Source organism: Salminus brasiliensis, chromosome 22, assembly GCF_030463535.1.
Source record: "Salminus brasiliensis chromosome 22, fSalBra1.hap2, whole genome shotgun sequence".
NCBI classification, from domain to species: domain Eukaryota; kingdom Metazoa; phylum Chordata; class Actinopteri; order Characiformes; family Bryconidae; genus Salminus; species Salminus brasiliensis.
In genome coordinates this window covers 24000021-24018790 of record NC_132899.1, presented here as the reverse complement: position 1 = coordinate 24018790, position 18770 = coordinate 24000021, and the positions used below count along the sequence as shown (strand labels likewise).

General features: G+C 41.0%; 1 protein-coding gene across 1 annotated transcript; it reads left to right on the top strand.

Annotated features, from left to right (window-relative positions):
• The first annotated feature begins 509 nt into the window (after positions 1–509).
• On the top strand, positions 510–14058 carry ercc4 (excision repair cross-complementation group 4). Its single transcript, XM_072668116.1, has 11 exons — positions 510–1332; positions 3423–3603; positions 4841–5036; positions 5210–5417; positions 6352–6532; positions 6629–6751; positions 9079–9189; positions 9280–9862; positions 12638–12730; positions 12844–12956; positions 13160–14058. The coding sequence occupies exons 1-11, from the start codon at positions 1156–1158 to the stop codon at positions 13900–13902; spliced, it is 2709 nt and encodes a 902-aa protein (XP_072524217.1). The 5' UTR covers positions 510–1155; the 3' UTR covers positions 13903–14058.
• The last annotated feature ends 4712 nt before the right edge of the window (positions 14059–18770 follow it).

Genomic DNA, 18770 nt, shown 5'->3' with positions numbered 1-18770 from the left:
ACTACTACTAATAATAATAATAATCACAACAACAATACTACTACTACTACTACTACCACTAATAATAATAATAATAATAATAATAATAATAACAATAATAACAGCAATAACACTAACAACAACAACAATAATAATAATAAGAAGAAGAATAGTAATAACAGCAATACTACTACTACTACTACTACTAATAATAATAATAATAATAACAATAATAACAGCAATACTACTACTACTACTACTAATAATAATAATAATAATAAGAAGAAGAAGAAGAAGAAGAATAGTAATAACAGCAATACTACTACTACTACTACTACTAATAATAATAATAAGAAGAAGAAGAAGAAGAAGAAGAAGAAGAAGAAGAAGAAGAATAGTAATAACAGCAATACTACTACTACTACTACTACTAATAATAATAATAATAATAATGTTGTCAGCTCTCCAGTGCTGTAGAGGGCGCTGGTGGCGCATTAACGCACTTCTTTGTGTCACGTGACACCGGGATCATTTTAACCGTTTGTGGACGGTCTAGTGTGTGAATAGTGTGTGTGTGAGTGTGTGTGTGAGTGTGTGTGTGTGAGTCTGGTGGTTTGTGTAGATAACTCCGTTTGCTATGCGGTATAGAGGTGTAGTAGCATGTTCGGCTGGACTCGGAGCTGTTAGCTAGCGGAAACTAAACACCAGCTAACTGTGATTACCCGGAGCTCCAGTCTGCTGCAGCCTGACAGACACTCAGAGAGACTGACCGACACACACAGAGAGACTGACCGACACACACACACACAGAGACTGACCGACACACAGAGAGACTGACCGACACACACACACAGAGAGACTGACAGACACACACACACACACACACAGAGACTGACAGACACACACACACACACACAGAGAGACTGACAGACACACACACACACACAGAGAGACTGACAGACACACACACACACACACACACACACAGAGAGACTGACAGACACACACACACACACACAGAGAGACTGACAGACACACACACACACACACACAGAGAGACTGACAGACACACACACACACACACAGAGAGACTGACAGACACACACACACACACAGAGAGACTGACAGACACACACAGAGACTGACAGACACACACACAGAGAGAGAGAGAGAGAGATGGCAGGAGGTCTGATGGAGTATGAAACCGAGATGTTCCTGAGTCTCTTCAGTACTGATGGTTTACTGGTGTGTGCTGAAGGGCTCGGTGTGGACCGCATTCTGCTGCAGTTCATGAAGGTTTACTCTGAGGAGGGGAGTCTGGTCCTGCTGCTCAACACCACCACTCCTGAACAGGTAGCTCGACAGTACAGCTAGATCCTGCTGCCTGTTAACAGAGGCCATTAAAACCTGCTGCTTTTGCTTCTTAGTGGGTTGAATTGAATTCCACAGTTTCCATTAGAGAAACTACAAATAACCACTGTAAATAACCACTGTAAATAACCACTGTAAATAACCACTAGCCATTAGATTACCCGCAGAACCAGCGACACATCCCTTGGAGCTATTAGGGTCTTTTACAGTGTGTTATTAACCCCAGGAAACACTAAATACCCTTTCAAACCTTCCAGGAGACAACAGAACCCACAGTAAACAGCTCTGACAGCTTTCTGAAAGGATGAGTAATAGTGTTAGTTAGTGTTGTGCTGATACTGGCGCTCAGTATCGGTATCAGCGATACAGAGCACCGATATCATGAAGCTCACTGACGCCCAACTTTGTTTATTTTAAATACAACATTTTTGTTTGCAGACTTTATTATGAAATCAAACGTTAAAACAATCAGTAAAAGCCAGTCATAAATAGTTATTACCATTAAACAGACATTTAATGAACTTTTACAGCCCTTTTTCTTTCCATGTGGTGTTTTCTTGGTTCTGAGTTTCAGCAGCTTGTTTAAAGGCCAGACACCGAAGTTTAGTAGCTTTTAACCTGGATGATTTGCTGCAGAAGCACTTTTTGTTTCTAAACTGGTGTTTTTTCACTGCTCTGAAATGTTAATTTTACACACCGATTAAAAAGCTGATTGGTTGAGCTTTGCAAGAACATGCTTCCCTACTTGCACGTGTTTCTGCATCGAGATCATTTTTTCAAAGCTCTGAAACTTTTCAAATGTGCAGTTTTTCTACCAGTAAACACTGTTCTTTCAAGCTTATTATAAAAAAAAACTATCTGTAAAAAGTGGAACACTATAAATATCAGGATTTATAGCCATCTATCCAGTATTTAAGTCAGAGTTGGTATCGGTACACTGTATCGGCGGATACTTAAATATGATATCAGTTTCAGAAGGGGGAAACTGAGTGGTATCTGTGTATCCCTAGTGTTAGTGATGCACCGCAATGGAAATTCTGTGCTGATGTAGATCTGGGCAATATGACAATATTTTATGGTATTGTGATACATTTTGTAATCGTGATACACAGTATGCTTTTATGAGTGTATTGTGGAAATTGTCCGGCCTTAAAGAACACTGATTAACTGCATGCTTCATTACTAAGAGTGTAATCAGTCTTATTTAGTTCAGTGAAGTACATTTGGAATAAAAATCACGATACTCAGAGTATTTGGATGGGAATAAATCTACTGTTGGTACACTTTGTCTACATGACAAAATATTGCGATATTGAGATACCAAATATTGTATATCGTAAACAAATATCTTTAAATGTTGTAATAGAAAGTTTTTCAATATCGCCCAGCTCTAGGCTGATGCCGATATCCCATATTTTCCATGTGCTTGTCTACCAATACAGGTACATAAACCTTTCTAAATATGTAGAAATTGGGACTACAGATAAAGTACAAATATTACCAATACAGATATTTTGGTGCAGTGGTCTCCTCTAGGTTAAAAAATGTATCAGATGCCAGTCTAAGATCTAAACATATGTCCAATGCCATTACAAATACAGCAACGTTTAATGAAATATCACTTACAGCTGGAGAGATTTGGCCTCCCACGTCTAAAAATAAGGGGTATGTTGATCATACCCCCATTCAATAACAGACTTTACAGTATTTGTTATTATTTGCTTTAATAATAGTCTTTAACAGAGCCCATGACCACTTGGGTCCCTCTTACTGGGTCTAAAGGTTCGACCCTTATTCGCTGAGACCGACATAACTGCACATACAGCAGTTTAAACATGTCCATGATAGTGTTGCATGGTTATTAACCCCAATTAAATATCTCAAAATCATAATCCATAATCCTTAGTCATTTCTGTGTTTTGTTTTGTTATTAATAGAATTAATAGTAATAATGAATATTAAATATTTATTTATATTAAATAATTGTTAGCAGGCACCACTGGTAGTTGAATGTTTATACGGATGTATGGATGTCTGAGTGAGGTGGTAACTAATGGTGGTAACTGTTGCAGGAATACTTCACAGAGCAGTTGAGAGCCGAGGGAGTGAGCCATCTTCCCCAGACCGTCAACAGTGACGTACAGAGCAGTGAGCGCTACCAGGTTTACACTCAAGGAGGCGTGCTGTTTGTGACCAGTCGCATCCTGGTGGTCGACTTCCTCACCGACAAGATTCCTGCGCACCTCATTTCAGGTAATCCGCAGAGTAGGGATGCACTGCTATGGCAGAGCTAAGCCGGTGACGATAACTGTACAACTTTGAATAGCCAAATTGCACATGATGATTATTGTAAATATTTACATTTGTATTAGAATATTAATTATATTTCATATTTAATGTAAACCAATGAGCCAAAACCTTAGGACCCTAATATGCTTAATATGCTGTTGGTTGTTAACATGCTGCCAAAACGCCTCACCTTACAAGACCTCTGAAGGTAGTTCTTTGAATTGAAGTGTGTGTGTGAGTTGGAGCTGCCACTGATTGGTTGTTTGATTGTTGTTCCAGAGCATCCCATGGGTACACATACCCTGTTGTCCATGTTATGTTAAAAAAAAAAAAAACAGGGCTTATTGGTCCAGACAACCTTCTTCTATTGCTTCAAGATCCAGTTTTGACGCTCATGTGTCTGTTGTAGCTTGGATGCTGTGACCGGATGTGATGCACTGTGTTGTGGAATATTTCCTTCCATAACAATCATTAAACACTGTACATTTGTACTGCAGTAGCCTTTCTGTCTCATCTATTCTGTCAGAATAGATGAGACGACCTCTATTGCTCATGTGCACGGATGATCAGCCAACACTCTGCCGACGATCTGTGGTTTGTTCCTCCTTGGATCACTATCATAGATACTCACCACTGCTGACTTGGTAACACACCACAGGTCTTGCTTTTTTGGGGAAGCTTTGACCCAAGTTGTCTGGCCATCACAAGTTGATGAGAAGCAACTGCTCAGTTACAGTCTAACATGCTCTATATGGACAAAAGTGCTGGGACACAACTCTTAATCATTGAATCCAGTCATTTGATTCAGTCCCGTTGCCACAGGTGTATAAAATCGAGCACCTAGCCATGCAGTCTGCCTTCACACACACACATTAATGAAGGACTGGGTGGTTCTACAGGGCTCACTGAATTCCAGTGTGGTTTTAGAATAGGATGCCACCGCAGCGACAAGTCAGTTGGTGAAATTTCTTCCCTCCTAGATAGTCTGTGTTTAGGAAGAGCAGACCATGTGTCCCAGTACTTTTGCCCATATATTGTACATCCCAGAAGCTTTACCTGCACTGTTAATCAACTTTATTTACTTAAACCGTCATAATGTATTGGCTTATTGGTGTAAGACAGTGTACCCCTACCACATGCATATGGTGGTTGATTTTACATAAGGCTGATAGTTGAGATGGTCTGTGTTGTTACGTTGCAGGAATCCTGGTCTACCGTGCTCATAAAATCATTGAATCATGTCAAGAGGCCTTCATTCTACGACTGTACCGACAAAAGAACAAGACTGGCTTCATCAAGGCCTTCACAGACAAAGCCACAGCTTTCTCTACCGGCTTCTGTCAGGTTGAGCGAGTCATGAGGAACCTTTTTGTGAAGAAACTCTTTCTCTGGCCCAGGTAGAAGCAGACTTACTAGTGCATCTGTCTGAAAGTAGCAGATCATCTGCACTCTTACAAATTATTACTATCAGATCCAAATTCTCCAGCTTTTGAGAATGTTATGGCCCAAACACTGGATCATTTTAATACAGAAGACGTTTCAGCTCTGTGTATCTGTTGGTCTCATTTAGGTTCCAGGCCTCTGTGAACACCGTTCTGGACAGGCACAAGCCGGATGTGGTGGAGCTGCACGTGTCTTTAACTCCAGCCATGAGGGCCATCCAGAGCTCCATTCTGGACATCATGAATGCCTGCCTTAAGGAGCTCAAGCGCTACAATCCAACACTGGAGGCAGAGGACCTCTCTCTGGAGAACACCCTTGGCAATGCCTTTGAGAAGGTGGGAGTATCCTCCCTACACTTGCCCCTACAAAGTGGTAGTGAGTGTCTAAGATATGAGGCACTGTACGGCAAGAACCTTGTTTCTCCATTACATTGTACTACATTGAATTTCATGATGAATGCGCCAATAGAAATGTCTACTGGTCCAATTTTTTTTACATTGACTTCCATTGAAAGTAAGAAGGTGTTTTTCCTTCTTCTGTAAAGTTGTTATTTTGGAGAAACATGGTTTTTGAATGACAGTGATGATATAGATATTGAATCTTGTTAATTGCTCAGTGCAACTGTGTGTAGTTGGTTTGAGTACTGTGTATAGTCTAGGGTGGCAACAACTAATTAACATTAATAATAATGTTTGATTTGATGACATTTGTGTAGTCCTTTACATCACATGACTGAATGAGGGAAAATACATTTGGCATATGCACAAACTAAAAAAGACAAACACTGTAAGAGAGGTGTGAGAGAAACACTGCATCCATGGACAAGCTCAGTTTGGCAGAGAGTATGCAAAGGTTTGGGCACCTATGGTCAAGAGTGAGTAAAAGATGAATGGACTTTTTATAGTCTTTAAATAAATGAAGAGCAAAAAAAGGAAAAGTTTGGGCATCCTGCTTGGTTAGTACTTGGTAACATCCTCTTTGACAAATATCACTGTTTAAATGCTTTTAATAGCAGCCAAAAGTCTTTTAGTTCTTGTTTGGGGTATTTTCCCCCTTTCCTTTCGTCCATTCTTGCAAAAAGCTTCTAGTTCTGTGAGATTCTTGGGCTGTCTTGCTGAGCTGCTCTTTTGAGGTCGTCCATTGTGGCTTTCGAGGTGTGTTTAGGGTCATTACCCTGCCGTGGAAGACATCCTCCGTGTGCAACCCAGTGATGAAATTTGAGCACCCAATGAATGCCATACTGTGTCTGTGATCTTTGTTTTCCCATAGACCATTCGCCATTACCTTGACCCCCTGTGGCATCAGCTGGGGGCTAAGACCAAATCTCTGGTGCAGGACCTGAAGGTTTTACGCACCCTGCTGCTCTACCTCACCCAGTACGACTGTGTCACTTTCCTCAACCTGCTGGAGTCCCTGCACTCCAGCCAGAAGAACTTTGGCAGCAACTCGGGTAGGGCTGATTGAGGAGCTGTGATGCAGCAGAATATTTGGTTATTTATTCTGACGAATAAAAGCTTAGTGTGCTCCCTCTTCTCTGTGTCTACAGGATGGCTGTTCCTGGACTCGAGTACGTCTATGTTTGTGAATGCCCGTAGTCGCGTGTATCGCATCCCTGAGTCAAAAAAGAAGCTCAAAGTTGGCGAAGTGGACCCAAAAAGCAGCGTCTGTGGTATGTTGTTTCAACCACCGTTTCAGTGGAATGGGTTGGGCGACGTTCATATTTCGAAGTGTCTGCTGGGTCTAACACAGAGGGAGAGAGAGTTAACTGTGCTAAATGTTTTTCAGCCATTATCTGTCAATTGCAATATGATTGATATCAGTGAGTAAGTTTACATGCACTCATAAATCTAATCATACCGGGCTCAGAGTGGCTTAGCGGTTTAATGCACTACCACTAGTTCACTGTGCCATCAGCAGCTGGAGTCTGAGAGCACACAATTGGCCATGCTGTCTTCAGGTGGGTAGATGTTGCTCTTTCCCCTCATCACTCTTAAGCGATGTTGGTCGGCACAGGCGTCTGTTAGCTGGTACAGTGGAGCTGGGGACCTGGTGCTTTCCTCTGGCTCCTTTCCTATTATTGTTGGGAGCATTGCTAGTGCTAAGGGGAGCTACGGACTGGTGGATTAATTGGCATTAGCAAATTAGGAGAAAAAAGGGAAAACGTATAAAAATCTGTTCATAATTGATTTCTGCAATTATCTTATTATTCAAGTGGACATGTAAACAACATGCTCCGATTTCTCATATTAGTGTGATCTAGAAATCCTATAATGAGTGAGTGTTTTTTTGTGCACTTCATAGCAGATAACTGTAGAAAATCTGATTTTGTCTGTTTACATGCACTTGAGTAATCCGATAATAGTAAATTCCAGTTCCACATGAGTCAGACCAACAACCAGCCAATAAACTCGCAGAATAAGACGTGAGGTAAACATCATGTAACATCAAACTTGACGCCACAGCTTTTTTACACAGTGAGCCACAATATGAACATGCATCATCTAGCAGATGAAGAATCTTTAAATCCTGCAGTTTCAGAGCCGCTTCGTCTCTGTCGCCGTCTCACTGCTTCATTTCTGACACCACAGCCTGTTTTCACACGTGCACAGACTGAGAAATCCAAGAATACTTAGGAGTATACACACACTGAGAAACCAGATTACTGATCTAAAGACCAGCTCTCTATTGGATTTCTAGACCTTTCTCCTATCCAAGAAATCGGAGTATGCTGTTTACATGACCACTCAAATAATATTTGGATAACTGCAGAAATCTGATAATTTTAGCTCAGTAATTAGATTTCTCACTGCATCTGTACTCTTAAGTGGAGTATTCTCAAATGCGAGACGACGACAGAACACTATTTATTAGCAATTTTGAAACTAAAGGATTTAAATATTTTTCATCATCTAGATGATCTATGTTCATAATTGTGTTAAAAAAAAAAGCTGCAGCATGAAGTTTGGCTGGTTGCAAAGCAGAATTTAAAGCAGATTGCTGCCTGACTCTTGTAGTAAACCTTCAGCTCACTATTATCTGATTACTTAAGTGCATATAAACACATTGATCAGATTACTGACAAAATCTGATGTTCTGCAGTTATCGGTTTATGAAGTGCATGTAAACACACTCCGTGTTTATCTTTAGTGATAATGATTGTTTGTCTCAAGTCTGACAACAAAGCTCTTTTCCACCATTAAAGGAATAATTTGGTGAAAAATCTAATGAACATGTTTTATCACTGACCCGGGATGCAGCTGATTCACCAATATCAACCAATGTTTGGTATTCCATGTGTTGCTTTAGTTTAGAATGGGAGATGGCCTTAGATGGTCACCAATCTCATTTCTGTTAATGAAATGTGTTTCAGCCTCCTTAGAACATATCCACATCTTCATCTGTTTATTGCAGACAAATTAATGAGGGTTAGAACATGGTATTACAACTTCTTTAAGTTCATAAACACCAAAGCAAATGAATCTGCAGATCGGATTTGTGGGGGGTTTATAAAGTTTAAATAAGCGTTCCAGTATTTAGATTAAAAATTAAATAAGGTCTATTTGTGCTGTTTTACTGTTTTATTTAAAAAATATGTGTTTATGTAGTTTTGATGGATGTTTATTACACTTGGCCGTGTATTTATGAAGATGAGATTGGTGAAGTTAGCAAAAATCCAGTGTTTACTAAAGATATTAAACATGCCGTGGGTGACTGACTGCAGCTGTAAGTGATAAATCCCGTTCATTTGAAATAATTTAGCTTTGAACATGTGCAGACAATTACGCAGCAAAGTTGCTGACCACCATCTGAAGGTGAAAAGCAATGCTTTCGGACAGAACTGTTGACATTGTGACGATAGTATCAAATTACCAACCCTTAGCAGTAGTATATGGCGTTTTACAGATACAGAATGTCTGATATAAGACCTGTGTGTGTGTGTGTGTGTGTGTGTGTGTGTGTGTGTGTGTGTGTGTGTGTGTGTGTGTGTGCGCGCAGCCCCTTTGAAAAAAGAGCTTGTGCTGGAGAAAAATCCAAAGTGGGAAGCTTTGACCGAAGTTCTCCAAGAAATTGAGAAGGAAAACAGCAGCAGCTCTGAGCATGAACCAGGTAAGGCCTTTACACATGCAGCATTATCTCGTTCACTATCTCTCTGGCTTTGTATTGGCCTTCAGATTACCAGGTCTGTGTGTTGTGCAGGTCGTGTGTTGATCTGTGCTAGCGATGACCGGACGTGTGCTCAGCTGAAGGAGTACATCCAGAGTGGAGCAGACTCGCTACTCTGTCGTCTTTACTCGCGCACAATTGGGAAAGACGAGCCTCCACCAGCTCAAGACAAAGCTAAACGAGGCAACGGCTGGCCCAGGAAAGACGTAGGGAAGTCCGCCAGAGGCAAGAAGCCAAAAACCAAAAGTGCCAAACCCAGGGTGAAGAAACAGAGAGCTTCTCTGACCCTCACGCAAATAGTGGGGCAGGACAAAGAAGGTGATATGGAACAGGTGGGCAGCAGTGGTGATGAGGGAGGACCTGAGGACGTGGAGGAGGAAGAGGCAGAAGAGGAGGAAGAAGAAATTCTACTAAATCTTTCCTCTGATTCCTACTACGGCATTCTGAAAGAGCCCTTGACTGTCATTCATCCCCTGAAAGGGTGCTCTGATCCGTACAGTCTCACACGAGTGCTACAAGAAGTGGAGCCCATGTTCGTGGTGCTGTATGACGCTGAGCTCAGCTTTGTGCGCCAGCTGGAGGTCTACAAAGCCAGCAGACCAGGAAAGCCTCTCAGGTACTGAATTCTGTACAACAGGGGTTTTCAACCTAAGGGATGGAGCTGCCAGGGGGTCCATCAGTTGTCACTGTTTCACAATATTTCAGACCAGGAGAGAAATGGTCCAAACCTCTTTTTATATTAAGTTCCATTCTACGGTACTAATGTTTTTCCTTCTGTGAAGCTTGGAGATATGAGACCTTCACCATTCCCATTATTATTTTCTGACATCTACACAAAGTCAAATTTAGACATCCTAAACCTACAGCACATCTAATATTGGGTTAAATGTCCTTTAGGAAGTTACACCATGACCAGGTGCCATAAACAAGCTTCTGGCAGAATTCTGGTTGGATATTGAACCACTCCTCCTCGCCTAATTAATAGAGTTTCATTTAATTTCCTGGCATGGACCTGACCTTTAAGCACCATCCACATTTGTGACGGTCAGGACTTTGGGAAGGCCATTCCTAAGGCATTGTTAGCCTGCTTTATCAATTCCAATGCCCCCTTTGAATGTGTGTTTAGGGTTATTGTCACCAAATTGTGATACAGACCAGACCAGAATGTTTGTAAACATACAAGTTAATGGGACATACTTTCAGGCATGTAACTCTTAAAGCTGAGCAGATTATTTTAAGTAGCGGTACATGAGTAAATGAATAAAACCAAAAATAAAGCAGTGTTTTATTCTGTTTCCTGTCAGACCCAGTAGGGGGCGCTGGTAACCACAGGATAAACCTGCGTAGCCGTTGAGGTTTTTTTATTTATGTTGTTTTTTGGCCACAGGGCATCACAAAACACTGGCAGAAATGCCAGAATTGATTAGGTTTAGCATTTTCCCCCTTCAGTTTTTATGATATGTTGTGTAAATGTCCCTCAGGATTAGTACAAAACCCCATTATTTCAGTGCAGCGCTATTGGCAGAAGTAAGTTTAACATTATAGTGATACTGATTTTGCCCTATAGTAAAATGTATTAGTGCTTAAAATTTCATATATACAGTGTGTGTGTGTGTGTGTGTATATACAGTACAGGCCAAAAGTTTGGACACGCCTTCTCATTCAATGCGTTTTCTGTATTTTCATGACTATTTACATTGTAGATTCTCACTGAAGGCATCAAAACTATGCATGAACACATGTGGAGTTATGTACTTAACAAAAAAAGGTGAAATAACTGAAAACATGTTTTATATTCTAGTTTCTTCAAAATAGCCACTTTGATTACTGCTTTGCACACTCTCAATGAGCTTCAAGAGGTAGTCACCTGAAATGGTTTTCCAACAGTCTTGAAGGAGTTCCCAGAGGTGTTTAGCACTTGTTGGCCCCTTTGCCTTCACTCTGTGGTCCAGCTCACCCCAAACCATCTCGATTGGGTTCAGGTCCGGTGACTGTGGAGGCCAAGTCATCTGCACTCCATCACTCTCCTTCTTGGTCAAATAGCCCTTACACAGCCTGGAGGCGTGTTTGGGGTCACTGTCCTGTTAAAAAATAAATTATGGTCCAACTAAACGCAAACCAGATGGGATGGCATGTCGCTGCAGGATGCTGCGGTAGCCATGCTGGTTCAGTGTGCCTTTAGTTTTGAATAAATCTACAACAGTGTCACCGGCAAAACACCCCCACAACATCACAGCTCCTCCTCCATGCTTCACAGTGGGAACCAGGCATGTGGAATCCATCCTTTAACCTTTTCTGCGTCTCACAAAGACACGGCGGTTGGAACCAAAGATCTCAAATTTGGACTCATCAAACCAAAGCACAGATTTCCACTGGTCTAATGTCCATTCCTTGTGTTTTTTGCCCCAAACAAATCTCTTCTGCTTGTTGCCTTTACTTAGCAGTGGTTTCCTAGCAGCTATTTGACCATGAAGGCCTGATTTGCGCAGTCTCCTCTTAGCAGTTGTTCTAGAGATGGGTCTGCTGCTAGACCTCTGTGTGGCATTCAACTGGTCTGTGATCTGAGCTGCTGTTAACTTGCAATTTCTGAGGCTGGTGACTCGGATGAACTTGTCCTGAGAAGCAGAGGTGACTCTTGGTCTTCCTTTCTTGGGTCGGTCCTCGTGTGTGCTGTAGCGCTTGATGGTACTTTTGTGATTCCACTTGGGGAAACATTTAAAGTTTCCGGACTGACTGACCTTCATTTCTTAAAGTAACGATGGCCACTCGTTTTTCTTTAGTTAGCTGATTGGTTCTTGCCATAATATGAATTTTAACAGTTGTCCAATAGGGCTGTCGGCTGTGTAGTAACCTGACTTCTGCACAACACAACTGATGATCCCAACACTATTGATAAAGCAAGAAATTTCACTAATTAACCCTGATAAGGCACACAATGCCAAGAGTGTACAAAGCAGTAATCAGAGCAAAGGGTGGCTATTTTGAAGAAACTAGAATATAAAACGTAAATATGTTTCACCTTTTTTTGTTAAGTACATAACTCCACATGTGTTCATTCATAGTTTTGATGCCTTCAGTGAGAATCTACAACGTAAATAGTCATGAAAATACAGAAAACGCATTGAATGAGAAGATCTGTCCAAACTTTTGGCCTGTACTCTATATATGAGAAATCCAAAAAAAACATAGAATTATATATTTTATATATGTTTTATATTTAATATATTATTATTATTATTATATATATTTTTATTTTATTTTATTTTTAAATTACCTTAAATCAAACCCTGCTACCAGCCGGAGCTGCTATTTCTTTCAACATTTATGGAAAATTGTGTCTTGATATGTTTTATTATTTTTTTTTTTTTAATGCCTCATTTGTCCTTCACAGGGTGTATTTTCTCATTTATGGCGGCTCAACAGAGGAGCAGCGGTATCTGACAGCCCTGTGTAAAGAGAAACGAGCATTCGAGCATCTGATAAGGTCTGCATGCTTTCATCATTAGTTTCCTCTAAACTGTTACTGTTGGTTGATGTTTAATATGAGTTCACTTTTCTTCTCATGGTTTATCTTCTTTGCTATGTTTTTAAATCCAGGGAAAAAGCCAGCATGGTGGCTCCAGAGGAGAGAGAAGGCCGAGAGGACACAAACCTGGACCTGGTCCGCAGCTCTGAACCCGCTAATGCTACAACCAACACTCGCAAAGCTGGTAAATCCATCATCTATCTATCATCACTTTAAAGTGATTGTTTCCCCCTTTAGGCCAGTTGTACCCTGTTGTATCTTTATTCAAATGCATTTTTGGCCAAACGGTTGCCTTAATGCACCCAGATCAGTTTTAGATTATTTCATATCTGAAAATTCATTTATTACAGTATTTGAAACACACTCTCACTGACTGTTCCTCCTCAGGTGGACAGGAGGTAGTTAAGGAGCCGTCTCGAGTCATCGTCGACATGAGGGAGTTCCGCAGCGAGCTCCCGTCGCTGCTGCACCGGCGAGGGCTGGACATCGAGCCCGTCACTCTGGAGGTGGGCGATTACATCCTGACCACCGAGATCTGCGTGGAGAGGAAGAGCGTGAGCGACCTGATCGGCTCGCTGCAGAGCGGCCGCCTGTACACGCAGTGCCTCTCCATGAGCCGCTTCTACCGCCGGCCTGTGCTGCTCATCGAGTTCGACCCGGCCAAGCCTTTCTCGCTGGTGGCTCGCAGCGACATGCGGCAGGAGATTTCCGCCAACGACATCACCTCCAAACTGACTCTCCTCACCCTGCATTTCCCGCGCCTCAGACTGCTGTGGTGCCCGTCCCCCCACGCCACCGCCGAGCTCTTTCAGGAGCTGAAGCGCGGCCGGTCCGAGCCAGACGCCGACGTCGCCCAGGCCATCACAGCAGAGTCTGAGACGGTGGAGGAGTCGGCTGACCTTTACAACCCCGGACCTTACGACTTCCTGCTGCGTATGCCTGGAGTCAACGTCAAAAACTTCAGGGGGCTCGTCAAACACGCGGCCAGCCTGGCCGAGCTGCTCGCTGTGAGCCAGGAGACCCTCAGCGACATTTTGGGCAGCAGCAGCAACGCTAAACAGCTGTATGAGTTTCTACACAACACCATGGATGTAGCATCAGTTCAGAGGAAAAGGCAGACTGCAAAGTAATGGAATCTGAAATCTGGGGAAGGTCTTTGTCTCTGAATTGTGTCTTAAATTATATTTGAGTATTATTTTTAATGTTAAATTAACGTTTCCATTTTTGTATTTAAGGACTTTGCTATAAAAATGAATAAAATGATAAAATGAATAAAAATTTAATGAATGAGAATTCAGGAGAAATTAAGATTTTTTTGGAAGTGTAACGACTGTAAATACACATTTGATAATTGATAAACTAATATTAGCATCCCATCCCAGTTGGAGTAAATCATGCTTCAGATTGGTATATGACATACAGTCTTGTAAGGAATATAGGACACCCCCCATTAAAAACTTTAATAATGTTAGGCCATCGTAACATAATTTTAGTCCACAGGTATCGGATATTTTTAAAGACGGGGGGGGTGTTCTGTCCACATGAAAACGATCACTGAAAACAGCTTTGTGAAGACTCTCTCCAAAGTAGAGATTTTTAAAAACACAGTTTTCAGTCTCGTCGTGTGGATGTGGGAACAGCAGAGCTTTATGCAAATTCTGTAGTCACAAATCTCCTGACACCTTACACATACAGTATTTGATCTATATTTAAAAAATGAGAGATGGAGGTAATAACAAAACCAATAAAACTGAAAAAGAAAATCTGCAGACGATTAGAACATTGTTAGAGGGGATTTGGAGGACCAGTCGTATTAAAACCTCAGACATTTCGTTTGGTTTGCTCTACATTGTTTAAGTAAGTAGTTTCACCAGGGCCAGATTCAAAGAGCTCTCTGAGGCCTAAAAAAGAAGGTTGTAGATGCAGAAGAAGCTTAAAACAGTTAGACATCAGACTGTGTGCCACTGTCTGTGAAATAATTTACATGTGGAAAACATTTAAAACAGCTGCCAAAATGCCAATGTGAATGTAGCCATAGTGACTCAAATCTGATTTAAAAAGATCAGATTTCATGACAGTCCTGAAAAAAACAGATTTGTGTCACATTAAGGCAAAAAATCAGATTTGAGTCACTCCAGCCTGGTAATGTGAGCAAAGCCATAGTGACTCAAGTCTGATTTGAAAAGATTGGACTGGACATGTCCACACAGCCCTGAAAAAAAAATCAGATTTGAGTCACATTAAGGCAAAACAATCAGATTTGACTCAGTCCAGTCTGGTAATGTGAACAAAGCCATATTGACTCAATTCTGATTTGAAAAGATCGGATTGGACGTGCCCACACAGCCCTGAAAAAATCTGATCTGAGTCACTCCAGCATGATAATGTAAACCTAGCCATAGTGACCCAAGTCTGATTTAAAAAGACTGGACATGTCCACACAGCCCTGAAAATATCAGATCTGTGTCCCATTCAAAGGTGTCAAAAGTATTCACATTCATTTCTCAGGTAGAAGTGGAGATACTAGGGTTTAAAGGACTTCTATAGAAGTTAAAGTATCAACTTAAGCTTTTTACTCAAGTAAAAGTGTAAAAATATGAAGAGTAGTTGCCTATTGTAAGTATTGTAATGGTGCAAAAAGTCAAACTTCAGAGGCGTGCGATCAATAAGCTTTATTGGAAGGTAAATGTGGATCTTAGTCGGGACATTTCACTCCAGTTCTCTTGAGTCTCTGTCATGGACGTCTTCATACTAGGCTACATCCGTCTGTTATGTCCTTGCTGGAGTGTGACGGGACATGTGCAGGTGCAATGGATCGCTTACAAACCAATAGGGAGTCAGAATAGTGTATGTTTATACTTCTCATCCAACCACAATCAGATTCACACTTTCCAGAAGGAGCGATTTATCTGGATAGTTTTTTTTTTTTTTTAAACGATGACAAGCCGGAATAAAAACAAACTGAAATGAAATAGGAGTAACAAGACTGTTTTTAAATGTAAGGAGTAGAAAGTGCAGATAATTGGGTGAAAATGTAAGGAGTAGAAGTAAAAAGTTTAGATCACCAAAATTTCTACTTAAGTAAGGTAACAAAGTATTTGTATTTTGTCACATTAAGGCAAAAACTCCAGCCTGGTAATGTGAACAAAGTCACAGTGACTCTGATTGAAAAAGATCGGATTGGACATGTCTACACAGCCCTGAAAAAAATCAGATTTCAGTCACTCCAGCCTGGTAATGTGAACAAAGCCATAGTGACTCAATTCTGATTAGAAAAGATCGGATTGGACGTGTCCACACAGACCTGACAAAAAATTCAGATCTGAGTCACATTAAGGCAAAACAATCAGATTTGACTCAGCCCAGCCTGGTAATGTGAACAAAGCCATTGTGACTCAAGTCTGATTTGAAAAGATCGGATTGGACGTGTCCACACAGACCTGACAAAAAAATCTAATCTGAATCACATTAAGGCAAAACAATCAGATTTGGCTCAGCCCAGCCTGGTAATGTGAACAAAGCCATATTGACTCAATTCTGATTAGAAAAGATCGGATTGGACGTGTCCACACAGACCTGACAAAAAAATCAGATCTGAGTCACATTAAAGGCAAAAAAAACAATCAGATTTGACTCAGCCCAGCCTGGTAATGTGAACAAAGCCATTGTGACTCAAGTCGGATTAGAAAAGATCGGATTGGACGTGTCCACACAGACCTGACAAAAAAATCAGATCTGAGTCACATTAAAGGCAAAAAAAAACAATCAGATTTGACTCAGCCCAGCCTGGTAATGTGAACAAAGCCATATTGACTCAATTCTGATTAGAAAAGATCGGATTAGACGTGTCCACACAGACCTGACAAAAAATTAGATCTGAGTCACATTAAGGCAAAACAATCAGATTTGACTCAGCCCAGCCTGGTAATGTGAACAAAGCCATTGTGACTCAAGTCTGATTTGAAAAGATCGGATTGGACGTGTCCACACAGACCTGACAAAAAAATCTGATCTGAGTCACATTAAGGCAAAACAATCAGATTTGACTCAGCCCAGCCTGGTAATGTGAACAAAGCCATATTGACTCAATTCTGATTAGAAAAGATCGGATTGGACGTGTCCACACAGACCTGACAAAAAAATCAGATCTGAGTCACATTAAAGGCAAAAAAAACAATTAGATTTGACTCAGCCCAGCCTGGTAATGTGAACAAAGCCATATTGACTCAATTCTGATTAGAAAAGATCGGATTGGACGTGTCCACACAGACCTGACAAAAAAATCTGATCTGAGTCACATTAAGGCAAAACAATCAGATTTGACTCAGCCCAGCCTGGTAATGTGAACAAAGCCATATTGACTCAATTCTGATTAGAAAAGATCGGATTAGACGTGTCCACACAGACCTGACAAAAAATTAGATCTGAGTCACATTAAGGCAAAACAATCAGATTTGACTCAGCCCAGCCTGGTAATGTGAACAAAGCCATTGTGACTCAAGTCTGATTTGAAAAGATCGGATTGGACGTGTCCACACAGACCTGACAAAAAAATCAGATCTGAGTCACATTAAAGGCAAAAAAAACAATTAGATTTGACTCAGCCCAGCCTGGTAATGTGAACAAAGCCATATTGACTCAATTCTGATTAGAAAAGATCGGATTGGACGTGTCCACACAGACCTGACAAAAAAATCTGATCTGAGTCACATTAAGGCAAAACAATCAGATTTGACTCAGCCCAGCCTGGTAATGTGAACAAAGCCATATTGACTCAATTCTGATTAGAAAAGATCGGATTAGACGTGTCCACACAGACCTGACAAAAAATTAGATCTGAGTCACATTAAGGCAAAACAATCAGATTTGACTCAGCCCAGCCTGGTAATGTGAACAAAGCCATTGTGACTCAAGTCTGATTTGAAAAGATCGGATTGGACGTGTCCACACAGACCTGACAAAAAAATCAGATCTGAGTCACATTAAAGGCAAAAAAAACAATTAGATTTGACTCAGCCCAGCCTGGTAATGTGAACAAAGCCATTGTGACTCAAGTCTGATTAGAAAAGATCGGATTGGACGTGTCCACACAGACCTGACAAAAAAATCTGATCTGAGTCACATTAAGGCAAAACAATCAGATTTGACTCAGCCCAGCCTGGTAATGTGAACAAAGCCATATTGACTCAATTCTGATTAGAAAAGATCGGATTAGACGTGTCCACACAGACCTGACAAAAAATTAGATCTGAGTCACATTAAGGCAAAACAATCAGATTTGACTCAGCCCAGCCTGGTAATGTGAACAAAGCCATTGTGACTCAAGTCTGATTTGAAAAGATCGGATTGGACGTGTCCACACAGACCTGACAAAAAAATCAGATCTGAGTCACATTAAAGGCAAAAAAAACAATTAGATTTGACTCAGCCCAGCCTGGTAATGTGAACAAAGCCATATTGACTCAATTCTGATTAGAAAAGATCGGATTGGACGTGTCCACACAGACCTGACAAAAAAATCTGATCTGAGTCACATTAAGGCAAAACAATCAGATTTGACTCAGCCCAGCCTGGTAATGTGAACAAAGCCATATTGACTCAATTCTGATTAGAAAAGATCGGATTAGACGTGTCCACACAGACCTGACAAAAAATTAGATCTGAGTCACATTAAGGCAAAACAATCAGATTTGACTCAGCCCAGCCTGGTAATGTGAACAAAGCCATTGTGACTCAAGTCTGATTTGAAAAGATCGGATTGGACGTGTCCACACAGACCTGACAAAAAAATCAGATCTGAGTCACATTAAAGGCAAAAAAAACAATTAGATTTGACTCAGCCCAGCCTGGTAATGTGAACAAAGCCATATTGACTCAATTCTGATTAGAAAAGATCGGATTGGACGTGTCCACACAGACCTGACAAAAAAAATCTGATCTGAGTCACATTAAGGCAAAACAATCAGATTTGACTCAGCCCAGCCTGGTAATGTGAACA

Excerpts from the sequence above, each read along its gene's own strand:
- ercc4 (XM_072668116.1), top strand. The coding sequence starts at position 1,156 with ATGGCAGGAGGTCTGATGGAGTATGAAACCGAGATGTTCCTGAGTCTC. Across the intron at positions 5,037-5,209 it reads AAACTCTTTCTCTGGCCCAG|GTTCCAGGCCTCTGTGAACA; the intron begins GTAGAAGCAGAC and ends GGTCTCATTTAG. Across the intron at positions 9,863-12,637 it reads AGACCAGGAAAGCCTCTCAG|GGTGTATTTTCTCATTTATG; the intron begins GTACTGAATTCT and ends TGTCCTTCACAG.